The 10,131-nt window shown below is 62.3% G+C and overlaps 1 protein-coding gene across 2 annotated transcripts; it reads left to right on the top strand.

The window, feature by feature from the left end:
- The first annotated feature begins 2,719 nt into the window (after positions 1 to 2,719).
- Positions 2,720 to 9,897, top strand: MISP (mitotic spindle positioning). Of its 2 annotated transcripts, XM_076359515.1 has the most exons (5): positions 2,721 to 2,798; positions 5,170 to 7,341; positions 8,241 to 8,452; positions 8,902 to 8,940; positions 9,229 to 9,897. In XM_076359515.1, the coding sequence occupies exons 2-5, from the start codon at positions 5,295 to 5,297 to the stop codon at positions 9,313 to 9,315; spliced, it is 2,385 nt and encodes a 794-aa protein (XP_076215630.1). In that variant the 5' UTR covers positions 2,721 to 2,798; positions 5,170 to 5,294; the 3' UTR covers positions 9,316 to 9,897. The 2 variants fall into 2 exon arrangements, with proteins under 2 accessions (XP_076215631.1, XP_076215630.1); XM_076359516.1 differs by lacking the exon at positions 8,241 to 8,452 and having other exon boundaries at positions 2,720 to 2,798; positions 9,229 to 9,307.
- The last annotated feature ends 234 nt before the right edge of the window (positions 9,898 to 10,131 follow it).

Genomic DNA, 10,131 nt, shown 5'->3' with positions numbered 1-10,131 from the left:
CTCATTCCTGCCCAGAGGCTTCCCACAGCCTCACCCCTCCAGCTGTTTCATGGATGCAAGAGCCACGTGCAGGGGCATTTGTGCTGTCACTGGGGGTGACGGAGCCATTCCTCTGCTCGGCAGCTTTCCTGTGCTGCCCTGGCAGTGCTGCACTGCCCTTTCATCCCGGCAGGGTTGTGCCCCAGTGCTCAGGCCTCAGTGCCATCACCCACCCATCACCTGCGAGCCCCAGCAAAGCTGACGCCAGCCCAGCGGCACGGCAGGCAGCACATGGGGGATCCCCACCGCCTCCCTGCGCTGCCCACACTCGCCCGCCGCTGCCGGCACGGAGCACCCCATTCCCCCCCGGCAGCACCGGAGCCAACTGTCATGGGGCAGAGGCAGGAGCTGCCCGGCTGGCTGGGATCCAGCCTGGACAGGTCTCTCCCAGCAGAATAAATCCCCTCGGTTCCTCCCTCCTGTGGCTAGTGGGGCCTGACCATGGTGACAGCCAGCCGGGCAGGGGCAGGGGCACTGCGCTTTCACACCCCTGCGTGTCTCCGGCCCCTGACGCTGCCTCAGAGGTGTCTGTCCCCAGACCGATGGTGACACCAGGCAAGGGAGATGTTCAGGTGCACCACGCCGCGGCAGGTCCTCTTGTGCCACCCTGGAGCCCACGGCATAGGTAAGGGCAGTGCAGTTGGGATGCTGTCCCGGCACCACTGCGTTGCCAGCCCCGGTGCTGGGTGATGGACAGGTGGCCACGCCAGAGGAGCAGGTAGGAAGAGGCAGGTAGGAACCAGGATGCTGGGAGGAAAGGGATGCAGGCATGACGCTGGCGGCGTGCCCAGGTGAAGGGGACATGGCAGCCCGGTTTCCTGCTTGTCCCAAGGGGCAGCACTGGGGTCAGGGCCCCCCAGGTCCCGTCACCGCGTGGCTGTGGGTCTCTGCCCACCCCCAGGCTGGTGTGGGTACCGCTTCTGCCTGGGGCCAGGATGCCAGGGCTCGTTCCCAGGACGGTGGGACCCCAACTCTGCCTGGTGCCAGCCCAGTGAGCCACACACACACCCTGCCACGGGCGTGGTGCGCTCCCCGGCTCCCCGGCCATCGCCTGTGGACTTTGTCTCAACTCCACGGTAAAACAGGCTCTGCTCTCCTGCCCGGAAACGCAGAGCCACCTGGCAGCCGCACCGAAGCTGCTGTCCCCGGGCCAGCCAGTGCCAGAGCCAGCAGCCCAGAGAGCGGGGCTGGAGGCACCAAGGGGCCGGGCAGGCGGTAAGTGGGACCTCCTGCACCTCGCAGCTGGGCAGAGGCAGCTGGGGCGAGTGGGGTCTGACCCCATCGCCCTGCTCGGGCTGTCGCAGGCAGCAGTGGAGCCAGGAGGGGCTTTCTGGCAGGAGCAGGCTCCAGTGGGGAGCAGAGCTGTCGTGGTGGGGCAGAGAGGATGAGGACAAGGACCTCCTGCCCCAGGCACAGGCACAGCAAAGGGCTAAGCATCCTGGCACAGCATTGCCTGCTCGGCTGTGATGCCCTGTGCCAGGAGGGAGGCTGGCTTGGGGTGCTGGGTGCCGGCGATGCCACCTGCTCTGCTGGGTCCAGCAGCCATGGCCACAGGCACCGAGGGCATCACGGCCGCCATGCCGCAGTCCTGCCCTTGGCCTGGTGGGTATAGGGTGCTTGAGGTTTCCCGACCAGGCACAGGGTCTTGTCCCCGCTGGGAGGGGGCTGCTTTCGTCCCCATGGAAGGAGGGAGCCGCCCTGCTGCGAAGGGCTGGCGGGGAGCAGGGGGCTGGGGAGGGCAGCACCAGGCAGGCGTCCGTGGCCACCGTGGTGGCGGGGCCAGCAGAGCCAGGGCTGCCACGGCAGCAAGGGTGCCCGCCCCAGCCCTGTCTACGCAAACACGGGGTTATCAGGCGGCAGGGCCGGGAGAGGCCCCACAGTGTAAACAGGAGAGTGCAGGCTCCCGGCGCAGCTGCTCCCGGCGTGTTCACTCAGGCTCCTCCACATGCTCCCCAGCAGGCACCACCATGTTCCCCGGAGGTCGAGGGGCAGGGGGCCCTGCCCTGCCCTGGGCTGCCCAGGTGGACTCACGGGGCTGAAGGACGCTGGTGGCAGACTGGCTGTGCAACCCCGGACTGCCTCCCTGCCCTGGCGCTGCCTGTCCCCTGGGAGAAGCTCAAGCTCTTCCCAGGGATGGCCGAGCCCATGTTTGTGCTCCTCCATGGGAAGAACCGAGTGGGGGACAGGCTGCCCCGGGGCACAGGGTCGGGGAAGAGCCGGACACCCCGGCTCTCTTTGGAGTTTCAGACCTCCTCAGTGCTGTAGTCGTGTCCGTGGAGAGGCAGAGTGTGCCTGCAGAAAGGTGTGTCGGTGCACTGCTGCACTGCTGCACTGCTGCACTGCTGCATCGATGCACTGGCATGTTGGTGCATTGGTGTGCTGGTGCACTGGCACATCGGTGTATTAGCACGTTGGCCCATTGGTGCATCGGCACGTCGGCATGTTGGCGCGTGCCGCAGGCTGGGGGCCAAGGTCAGCCCTCCAGGCGTGGGAGTCAGCTGCTGCAGGGGTGACGGTGGCGTGGGGGGGTCAGGAACAGGCCATTGAACTGCAGCCAGCTCTGAGCCCGGCGCGGTTCTTGGAATTCCCCACAGGCTCAGGCTGAGCTTATCAGGCCCCTGCAGCCCCGCCGGCCCCGCTGGCCCCCACACCCCACCGCCGCCCGCCCCAGCCACTCCCTGGCAGACACGGCTCAGCTGGGTGCCCCACGCGGCCTCCCTGGGGCATGGGGACCCCTGCCCCAACGGCTCCCCCAGACAGTAAGTGCAGCATGTTTGGGGTGGGGGTGAGGGCAGCGCCGGGGTGCTCGGAGCGGCTGTTCACCCCCAGCCTCAGAGGGACTGGTCCCTGCCAGGGTCCGGCCGCAGCGAGGGGGTGCGTGCGCACGCCGGCTCTATCTGCAGCGGGCAGGTGGAGGGGCTGCCGGTGGCACGCCGGCGCACTCGTGCGCATCTCTCATGTCGGCAGGTCTGGGAGCACACGCGGCTGTTTGCATGGGGAGGGTGGGCACACTGCAAGTCCGCAGCCCACTGCAGGACCCCCAGGGTGGGGGGACCCTGGCAAACTCCCTAGATGTCTCTTTATGGTGGGGGGGCCCAGGCCAGGCTGGCAGGCGCTGCAATGCCGCCTGGTCTACCCAGCGTCTTCCCACGGTGCTTGGCTGGGCTGAGGGCAGCCCAGCACAGGGGGGACAAGCCTGGGACCCCCATGCCCCCACGTTCCTGCAGTGCCGGGCAGGTGGGGCCGAGCCGAGACAGTTGGATGGTTTTGGGTGCTGCTTTGCGAGGGGCTGTGCCGCTCGCGTGGTGCTGGCCAGCAGCCCTGATAACAGCCCTGCTGGTTCCTTGGCCCCGCTCCCCTCCTGCACCGGCCACCAGCGCTCCCCAGTGAGGAGTCCCCTCCCAGCAGGGACCTCTGACCCCTCCAAACACGATAAGAGGTGGGCAGGTAGTTGTCACTAACCAGGACATCCGGGGCTATAAAAGAGCAATAGTGAATTACAGGTAGGAACATGAAGAGGTTACGGGAATTCAGCTGGGCACAGAGCATCGGGAACGACAGTTCCCCACAGATCCCAGCCCCGTTCCTGCTGCAGGCAGCGAGGTTGAACCACCCGGGCTGGGCACGGGGCTGGGCAGCAACACCACAGTGCCGGGGCATCCCGGGCCGGCCCCAAGGCGATGCCCCGGCTGCCCCTGACGAGACCCAGGTGCTCCCACCTCAGGAAAGGCTTAAATGGCCCCTCAGCTGCAGGGCTGGCCCTGTTTGCCCCGTGGGAGGAAGGGCGCAGCCCGGACAGGCTGGGAGGTGAGCAGAGGGAGCTCTGTCACCAGTATCGCTGCAGGGAAGGAGGCACGTCCAGGGCACAGTGCGTCCGTCCTGGGGACGAGCTGGGCTGCTCCAGACGCAGGGACCTGTGGCTGCCTGCCTCTATCCAGGGGAGCCTCACCGCGAGCTGTGCTCACTGGTACCGCAGCATCCAGGGTCTGGGCTGCCCCTGTCATCGCCGTAGCCTTCCTCCTGGCTTCCCCGTGTGCTCATGGGAGGCTGTGAGTGCCTGGGGAGCGGTGCCTGGTGCTGATGCACCCCCTGACCCGCTCAGGCTCACGTGAGCCCAGCCAGGAGCAGTGATGGCAGGGTTGTGGCTATGCCTCGGCAAACAGAGGGAGGGGATGTGCCACTTGCCTGCGGCACGCCTGGCTCACCCGGGGTGTACGTGTGTCTCGCTGGCGCAGGGGCCAGGCCAGGGATGATGTTTGCAACATGGTGTGAGAGCTGCTGTCTCATGGGGACCCACCTGCACCACCCCTCCCTCCCCCGGCACCTGCTGTCCCATCCAGCTCCGGCCCAGTTAGCATAGGGGGATCGACACCAAGGTCGGGGCAGTTTACTCCTGCTTTTCCTGATACGGGGGTTAAAGTCCCCTCCTTTTTATGAGCCATGAAACCATTTTTATGATCCCTGCTGTTTCAATAGCTTGGCTATTTGGAGTCTCCTTCCTGTAAACGCGCAAGGAGAAATTCCAGGCAGAGGTGGACCCGGTGCCGCCGACGCCTCTCCCTGCCGCGAGCTGATGCTCCTGGTGCTGCCCATGGCTGCTGGTCCCTCCCCGCCCGGTGTGCGCAGTAAGGCATGACGGTGGCTGTGCCGGCGTGGGCAAGAGCTGCCCGGGGCGGTGGCGGAGGCTGGCGCAGCTGAGTCAGACATGGCGTTGCCCAAAGCCCCGCAGCCGCGGTCTCGCAGCACCGCTGCCCTCTTGGTGGTGTGGGCGATGCTGGCTGCCTGTGGCAGGTTTGGCTTTGCTCACTCACAGCTGCGTCTCGGCTTAGGACGCGGCCAGGCTGGGGGACAGAGGCGGGAGGGGGTCGTCGGCTTCAGGGCAGTTTCCATTGGGAACAGTGCTTCATGCTCTGGCTGCTTCTGTCCAAGACCTGGCATTTCTGGGTAAATGGAGCGAATGACTGCTGAGACATGGCTGGTTTGTTAGTGGTGCCTGTCCCCTGGGCACAGGTATCTCTCGGTCGCTGCCCGGGCGAGGACAGCAGCACCAGGCTGGAAGAGGGAGCTACACGCCCCCGACCTCTGCTCCTTCTGCTGCTCTTAACAGCCGCTCTCCCCTCCTGCTTGCAGGGCCAGCCAGGTCCTGCCCCTCATCCTCAGGTGAGCCGGGAGCCTGAGGGCGACGTCGAAGCTGAGCAGCATCCCCGATCCAGGGCGAGGTTGGCAGAGGGTTGAATGCTGACTCTTCCCAGGAGATGGACAGAGTCACCAGGCACATGGTCTTCCAGCTCCCGCAGACCTCGCACAAGCACGACTATAACGATGATCACCAAGCCGGCTTGTTTGCAGAGCAGAGGGCCAACAGTGATGATGATGTGTTTGGCTCCACTCAACACAGCAGCCAGAGGGTGGAAAACGGCTATGGCTGGAAAATGAGGTCGAAGTCACCTTCATATTTCCTGGATGGTAGAAAAGATGTCTGGACCCCGTCCCCGGACAGGGAGTCCAAGCTGGAGGTGGTGAGGTCGGGAAGCCTGTATGACCTCAGGGCTTACAGAGGCAAGAGGAAGCCCTCGAAGCTTTACGATGAGGATGAACAGGAACAGTACAGGGTCCCTCCACCAAACATCTCACCCGAGAAAGCCAGGGAGCTTGAGGATGAGAGGAGGGAGGTCATCCAGAGCCAGGTGGTGAGGAAGAGCTCCACCATGGCCGAGAGGTGGAGCTCCATAGATGAGCTGAGCTCTATAAACACCGGCACGGGCAGCCAGGGTGAAGGCAGGCACACGGGCAGCTTCACCACCAGCTTCGCCATTTGCTTTGACAAGCCTTCCTCGGAGAGGGCAGCGACGCCTGTTGACCCTGAAAATATCGATACGGAGCAGATCAACTTCTCCGCTGCTCGGCAGCAGTTCCTGATGCTGGAGAAGACCAACCCGGGCTCTTTTTTCAGCCCAGGGCAACAGGCCATGTCTCCAAAGCCAGAGTCTATGACAAATGTCTCTAGGCAAGAGTGGCATAGTCCTGAGATGGCCACGAAGGCTGCAAGAGGTTATGGTAATGCTGGTGCATCCAGCCAGAGCAGGACGGACAAGACCGTTTATCAGGTTCATAGTGTATCCTACAAGACACCTGTGAAGGAGGAGGTTTATGCTCCCAGAAGGGCTGATACTGAAAGGTCATATCCCACTGGGAAAACGTCCAGCTTGACTAAAGCATCTTCTAGAGAGGACCTGGACTCCAGCTTGGGTGAGATGTATAACGAAGCCAATGCAGGCTACACCAGCAACGGAAGTGCATCCAACGAGATCTTCAATGGCCTTGTGGATCTGAGGGCCGGCAGCAATGGCCTGGACAAGGAGATGAAGATCAACGAGACGCCCATCGAGCGGGAGATCCGCATGGCGATGGAGAGGGAGGAGAACCTCTGGAAGGAGAGGGGGATCCAGCGGCTGACCTCCAGCAGCGAGCTGGTGGAGATCCAGACCAAGCCTCTCCTCTCCATGCACGCCTCTCCCGGCCCAGGCAGGAAAGGGAAGGACAAAGGCCGCGCTTCCCTTTACGTCCAGAGGGAAATCGAGCAGGAAACCAAGCGAGAGGAAGATCTGAAGAAGCAAGGGAGGCTGCTGGGGACATACGACAAGGGGACACAGCAGGAGCTGGACGAGCGTAGGAGGGTGTTCGAGCAGGAGGAAGCCTCCCCACAGAAGCCCACCCCCACGAGGAAGGCAGACGAGCAGAGGAGCTGTATTAATGAGTTTGCGGCAGAGCGGCCCACGAGCCACGGCTCCTGCCCCACAGAAGACACCAGGGGTGGGAGAAGTCTTCCCAGCTACACAGTGAGCATCACGCGCTTCCAGGCATCCCAGCCGCGCTTTGCTGCCAGCGAGAAGAGCCAGGACCAGCCTCTGGTGTCCCAGTGCATTTCCGCCGGCGCCAGCAAATGGGGGAGCGAGGATTCCTGGAGAGGAAGGCTTCCCAGCTCCACCCTGAGCCCCACCGGCACGGCTGTCCTGCCCAGAGAGTACTTCTCCTTCTCCTTCTGGAAGCCCAAGGTCTCCTTTGTGGACGACATGGGGACACAGAAGCCGCTAAGGAGGGCGGACAGCCAGGAGGAGCAGTACAAGCTGAGGACCTGGAAGCCCCAGACATCAGCACTGATCGAGGAGGAGATCCGGAGTGACTTGCAGAGGGAAGAGGAGCTGCAGGAGCAGCGGCGGCAGAGGCAGCTGATAGACAGCTACTCCCTGGTCAGCAGCGACGGCTTTCCCCAGGAGGGCTCCCGCTCAAGGCACAGCTCCGGTAAGGCGAGGAGAGGAACGGTGGGATGGGACAGGGCAGGGGTCAAACCCTGGGGCAGAGGTACCATGGGCATCACTCCTGCCCTCCCGTTCCTTGTGGCTCTGAGTCTTAGCAGGAGCCATCAGAGGGGGCAGGAGTGGCACCATGAGGCGCCCGTCCCAAGGGACCTTCCTGTGCAGGCAGGCAGGTGCCTTTCCCAGGCATGGGAAGCCATTAGGCAGCAAACTCTTACGGTGTCCGCAGTCTGCATGAGATGCCTCTCGCGGGCAGCAGCCAGATGTGACCTGGGCTCTCTGTGAGAGCAAGAGTGGCCGTGGGAGGGACCAAGGGGGAAAGAGTTATGGGTGGAAAGCATCAAGTCCCGGCCTGGGAGAGTCTGGCTGCGGGTGAGGGTGTCCAAGTTCCTCCCTGCAAGGATTTGCTGAGATGCCTATAAGGACCCCTGTGTGTTGGTAGCAAGTTGTCCCAGGAGAAATAATTCTCCTTGGACAGGGATTCTGTGGTCAGCAAGCAGGAGTGCTTGATGTGAAGTCCCTGGAGCCAGCTGGAGCAGCCCAGCCTGCGGGGGGGGGGAACAGATGTAGGGAACTGCTGCTGCTGCTGAGGCATGGGCTCCGCAAGAGCAGCATGGCTTTTGATTCTAGAGCTGCTCAGATATTGATGACTTTGTGTCATACTATCACAGAAAACAGTGCTGGAAGGGCCCAGAAGTGCCCAGCTCATGCATTTCCCCTCCCTTGCTCCTGACAATCCCCGGCTGGCACCCAGACACGGGGTCCCAGCCGTGACCAAACCCTCTGGACCTGCTGAGGAGGCTGGTCTGGGGCAGGAGCCTTGCTCTCCCAGCCCCGGGAGCAGTCCTGGTGTCCCTCACCCTGTAACGGCTCTTTCTCTTGAAGCTGCCTCAGGTGTAAGCGGCAGCTACTCGGTGTCCGGGTCTCCTGTTTCCACTCCCACGTCGCACCAGGTGGGGGTCCTGGGGCTAGTGTCGTCCTTCACCCCGCTGAGAGTGGCTGGTCCCTCCCAGGGCAGCACGGAGACCCTTGCCCCCGACTCGGCTCGTTCCAGCCCCTTCGAGGAGCGGAGGAGGAGGGTGAAAGAGGACGGAAAGGTGAATGTGCCTGCCCTGCCTGCGCTGGGCAGCACGCAGTTGCGGGGCTGGAGCCCGGGAGAAGGCTGGTGGCTCTGGGGCCAAAGGTGGCCATGCCCAGCTCCCACCCGGAGCTGGAGGTCCAGCTGCTTGGCTTGGTGGGAGACCTGGTGGTGGTGGCACCGGCAAGGGGCTGTGCCGAGCCCCCAGGGCAGTCACCCACAGCTCATGGGTGCCAGCACTGGGTGGGACTGCAGGGGAGCAGCAGCTTCCTCCTGGGGGGGGAAGGTCCTGGCCTGAACTGTCCCCCCTGCTCTGGGGAGGGCATGAGGGCACAACTGCACAAGCTATCTCACCTCACCTCTCCCCTGCCCGGCAGCCTGACGCCCCCATGCCCCATATCCAGCTGCCTCTGGCTACTTCCCTGCGAGGTTGCTGTTATCTGAACCTTTTTTTCCCCCTTTTCACAGTATGCAGGCATTGAACCCGTTGACAAGATCAACACAGAGGTAAAGTCCTTTATGTACTCGAGGGCTCTGCTTGCACTGCCCTGACTCCTCACCCCCCTCACTTCCCGGTCCTGGAGGCTGGTGGGATGGACGGGGTTCTCGGCTCCCGCAGGGCCACAGGCACCGCTCGGGTGGGCATCGTGTTGGGCAGAACGTGTCGTGGCCGGTGTCAGGCGTATTTAACCCAAAGAGGGGGGGCTTCTGGCTGGGAGGACAAGTCGTGCAAAAAAGATTGTTTATAAAAATATCTTCTTTATAAAAAGATACTGTGCCTTCTGGTTTCTTTAGGTTGTGGAAAGCACCAGAGTGATTCGTCACAAGAGCGCCATGGCCCAGCGCTGGGAGGCAGGGCAGTATGTCAGGGACGACGACTGAGGGAGCCCTCGGGGCCGGGGAGGGACGGGGCCACCGGACTTTGCCGCATACTTACCCTGTTTGGGATCAACTGATGCATGATCGAAATACCCGATCAGTTCAGCTCCTGGTTATCACGAGGATCAAAGACTTTTACACTGCAAATCGCATCCGTTTTTAATATAACAGATGATCCTTCTGATGCATTAGATGTGCTCATTCGTTCCCCCTTCCCTTTGAGGTGAGGTAATACTTATTTTCTTGAGAGGGGAAAAATTGGGTCACTTTCTTTTAATCACTTCTGCAAGGAGACAGCAAGATGAATCATATGGTAATTTAACTTTTCTCATTGGAAGCTGTGTCTCTGGCTTACAAAAAAGCTATTTTATTTCTAAGTGGTTTTAGGTTTTTAAGTACCACAACATCAGGCATCACCTAGGAGGGTACATAGACTGACGCATACCTTTGGATCAATATCAGCATCAAATTGGGAAATCAACGTTTCTGCCTAACTCATGTCATTTGCTGAGATGCAGCAGTATAATATACGTATATATATAAATGCTGTTTATTTTGCTAATTTATTAAAGAGTCATCGCTCTCCCTCATTCTGCCCGGCCTGTTTTGTCTGCCCGCTCCGCTGGTTTTGCAGCGGGCGTTTCAAAGGAGCCCCCGCGGTTGGGGAGACGGGGCCGGGGAGGCGTGACCGGGACCGGAGCCTTCTCCTGGGCGCAGCCCCGGGGGGACGCGGCTCCCGTGGGGGGCTCCCCACGGCTGCCGTGCTGGGGGAAACGCCGGGATCCTGCCCGCTGGCAGCAAGGGGAAAGGACCGGCCCC

This window comes from Aptenodytes patagonicus, chromosome 25 (genome assembly GCF_965638725.1).
Source record: "Aptenodytes patagonicus chromosome 25, bAptPat1.pri.cur, whole genome shotgun sequence".
Classification (NCBI taxonomy): Eukaryota; Metazoa; Chordata; class Aves; order Sphenisciformes; family Spheniscidae; genus Aptenodytes; species Aptenodytes patagonicus.
This window is presented reverse-complemented; position numbering and strand designations above follow the sequence as displayed.